General features: G+C 44.6%; 1 protein-coding gene across 1 annotated transcript in view; it reads left to right on the top strand.

Annotated features, from left to right (window-relative positions):
• The window catches only part of LOC123105935 (probable glutathione S-transferase DHAR1, cytosolic), a gene marked incomplete at its 3' end in the record, with an annotated part of 4,675 nt that extends 2,098 nt beyond the window's left edge, over positions 1–2,577 (top strand). Inside the window, 4 exon segments of the mRNA XM_044528122.1 lie at positions 1,063–1,209; positions 1,896–2,013; positions 2,263–2,403; positions 2,495–2,577. Of these exon segments, the coding sequence (XP_044384057.1) occupies positions 1,063–1,209; positions 1,896–2,013; positions 2,263–2,403; positions 2,495–2,577 (489 nt within the window).
• Between the last annotated feature and the right edge of the window lie 1,337 nt (positions 2,578–3,914).

Here is a 3,914-nt window from a genome sequence, read left to right as displayed (position 1 = left end):
ATGTGGCAAGCTGAATTGCCAGCTGTTCCAACGTCTTGGGCATTAAAGCATTGCAGACATTACTCTGCAACAATGAGTGCAGCATCATGCGTTAGCTCAATGACACGTCACGTCTGTTTGGAGTTTACCATGTAACTAGAGGATTTCCCTATGAAGCAAATAAAACATTGACCATTTGATTGGCATTGAAGAAATCTAAGAGAAGCTACCACTTCCATTTTGCTAGTTCTTATACAGGGTCGGGGCTTATCTATGCAGATGTGCATGTTGGGATAGCTTGATATGCAACAAGCCTTTGAGTTGATACTGGACAGCATTATGCCCTATGTTTTGCTAGGTTGCAAGCTCAAAGCCATTAGATATTATCCCCAATGGAACATATGGCCAGAGTGTTGCATTTAACTTTGATTGGTTGCAAGTCGGATTTACTGAGTTTGGTTTGGAATTACTTTCCTTTACTGGAGGCTGGTCCGTTATGCATGAATTTTCCTAACTTGTATCTGCACTAGTCGAAATGATCAAAAGGGTGTTCTCAATGATCAAAAGGGTGTTCTCAATTTCTGGCATGGCTTTCACAGCCTCTAACCCTGTGTTTTGACAGGGTAGGGGACCAAATCTGTTGTTGCTTCTTTTTGTGAGATTGTTGCCTTAACACTCAGAATTTCCTTGTAAACAGTGTTAATTATCTATATGAATGGAAGTGCTCCTGCTACTGTGTCTAAAAGAATATAATAGAAATTCAATGGGCTTTTGCAGTTTAGTACTCTCATACCTTTGTTTTTATTGAACATGTATCTAAATGTGCATGATTTTGATGCTGGGGACACGAGAAGCAATTCTATAGAGAGCAAACGAAATACAGAATGTTTGCATGCTTTCATGTGCAGATTTTTTAGTTACCATTTCCATGACATTCTAGATCTTTAGTACCGGCAGAGGTCTGATTAAGAAGATAGTGTTGCATTTTTCAGACTGAATCTGTAGGGATCCGATGGTGTTGGGATGTGGAGCTTGCCCTGTTTGCAAACTTCTTAAACTAATCTACTGTAATGACTCTTTCAGGTTCCTGAAGATCAATCCGGAGGGCAAGGTGCCTGTGTATAACGGTGGTGATGGCAAATGGATTGCTGATTCTGATGTGATCACTCAAGTCATTGAGGAGAAGTACCCAACTCCATCACTTGTGACCCCTCCTGAGTATGCATCAGTGTAAGTTTCTTGACGCCTCATTGCAAAATCCACTTTTGCTTCTCTGAAGTTTAAAAACTTTGCTATTTCTTGCATTTCGAGATCCTTGTTGTGGTCTCATAAGCAGAAATTTTCTTTCGTTTCAGAGATATATTTGGTATGGCGCTGCTAGGTTATATATACTTCTAAAGTCTTTGGGAATTGTGATTGTTAGTAGTTTTGTGACAACTTTTTTGCATGATCTCGTAATAAGGGAGTTGCATTTCTCTGCAGTTAGTTACAATAGAAATTGTTTATCTCTCTTTTCTTGCATGGTCTATTATGCTATTTGAACAGCCTAGTGGTGCTAGTAGTAATAAACTTGCTATCTTCCCTATTTAAAAAGGAAAATAAAAAGAGCTTCTAGAGGCCTTTGGATTTGAAACTTGAGTTGGTTTCATGGACAATTTGGGCATGATTTCCTCTGAATTAAGGTATTTATGCATCTGTAGAGAGTTAGCTACAATAGCATCTGGCAAGTAACTGATTTTGATAACTTAGTGAAATGACTGCAGTAACATGATTTATTTCTGTTTACTAAAAGAACTACAAATTCTGTTTTGATGCCGTCTTGTTTCACCAACAAAGTAGTTTAGTAGTCGTTGTCCATTTCTTTTACCATGTTCTGAGTATGGCTTTTGAATTTGGTTGTGGCCTGTGATAAACAGGGGATCAAAGATCTTCTCCACCTTCGTCACGTTCTTGAAGAGCAAGGATGCCAGCGATGGTTCGGAGAAGGCACTTGTTGACGAGCTGCAGGCACTCGAAGAGCACCTGAAGGCCCATGTAAGTAGGCTGAGCTGTCTCCGCAGTTGATGTGGCAGTTGCTTTCTGCAGTGGAATAGACATAACACATGCTTCCGCAACCATTCCATTATATCCAAGCTTCACTCACCGGCTTCACTATCTCAGCACTCATCCTGTCTGCAATAATTTCATTTTGTCACATCACCTTATCATGCAAGACGTGGGGCCTTTGTTTGTTCAGGCTGAACATTTGGCCTGATCTTGATCTAACGAAACTTTTGCTTGCAGGGACCCTACATCAACGGGGCGAACATCTCCGCCGTCGATCTCAGCCTGGCTCCGAAGCTCTACCACCTCCAGGTCGCCCTGGAGCACTTCAAGGGCTGGAAGGTCCCTGAAACCCTGACCAGCGTCCATGCCTACACCGAGGTAACACACATTACCTTCTTTTGCCGCTTCCAAATCTTTGTCCATAGATGAAGTTGCCGAGGCTCATCACTATGTTCTCCCCTGCACGCAGGCTCTCTTCAGCCGCGAGTCGTTCGTCAAGACCAAGGCGACCAAGGAGAACCTGATCGCCGGGTGGGCGCCGAAAGTGAACCCGTAAGCCCTCCCGCCGCTTGGAGACCCGACCCACCCCCATTGTGTCGGTAGTGATGGGCAGCAGTAGGCCCTGTCTAGGTTGGAATAATTCGAGCCTTGATGTGCTCTGGTTGTCGCAAGCGTGCACTCTGCGTGGACTGTCCCTTGCCTGGCTTGTGTGTGTGGGTGTTATGTGCGTGTTCTGGTGCAAGCAAGGGTGCATGAATTGTGGTGTGAACCTTTTGTCGTATGATGGATAAATAATGGAGCTGCATAAAATTCAGATTTGCCATGCTGTAGAGTGGATGAGCGCATCTGAGGAAGTAACATGTGGTATACGCTGTTTCTTCAGGGCAATGGTGTCTCCGATGTGACTCGTGAGATGGGGGCAGGCAGCAGCTTGTTTAACGCTGGAGATGGTGTGGCCATGGATGGATTCCTCCTAATCAAAAGTAATCATTCTCTTCTAGAAAGTAGAAATAAAAGGTTCGGGGTTCGTTAATGGGTACGTTTGTAGGTTTTGTCCCGTCTCTCAACCGTTCCCAGATGCAATGGTTTCGAGAGAAGTGAGAATATTTCAACCCCGAACACATGTCCTGTTTAATTTACAGCCCCCTCACTTGATCTAAAGGTGGTTGTGGCACATGTCGCGGGTATTTTACCGAATTTTGACCAACAAAGTTAAAATTGTCCAGAAGAAAAAACGAAAGACGTATGTAAAATCAGCACTGCCATGCTGACCAATCTGCCAAAGTTTCATCAAACCTTTGACAAACAGATTTTATAATGTAGTAATTCAATTTCAGCCATTTTTTCAGTCAGATTTCAACCATGGATGGGTTTCTAAGAGCATCTCCAACAGGCGCGTGGCAGAGTGGCACGCTAATTTTTTCTGACAGCGCCGAAATAGCATTTTAGCATGCGCAGGAGGGTGGTTGCTTTAGATGATCTCTAGCAGACCCAGTATAAGTGGTCAAACCCTTATAATTTTTGCGTTTTACAGTTTTGGTCGAAAAAAGTGTCTAGAATAGAAACCGTAAAAGTGGTCCAACCCATAAATTTTTTAATGGCCACCGAAAATGCTCATCCGAAACCCTTATATTTTTAGGTTTGAAGGCCGAACCTAGGGGGCCCCGTATACCGGTCAAACCTCATCGGAGCAAACATGCCGCCGCGGAGTTCGCCAGAATCCGCCCTAAACTCGCCGGAATTCATCACCGCACACCGAAAAAGACCGCTAGACGCCGCAATCGAGCACCGCCGGTTCGAATTGGACGAGCGGAGGTGACGGGGCGTGGCCGGCGAGGCTGGGCGCGGCCGGCCGAGGCGACGGGGCGTGGCCGGCGAGGGTGGGCGCG

Source organism: Triticum aestivum, chromosome 1B (genome assembly GCF_018294505.1).
Source record: "Triticum aestivum cultivar Chinese Spring chromosome 1B, IWGSC CS RefSeq v2.1, whole genome shotgun sequence".
In the NCBI taxonomy this organism is placed as follows: domain Eukaryota; kingdom Viridiplantae; phylum Streptophyta; class Magnoliopsida; order Poales; family Poaceae; genus Triticum; species Triticum aestivum.
Note: the sequence above shows the minus strand (reverse complement) of the source record. Positions and strands in the feature narration are given on the sequence as shown.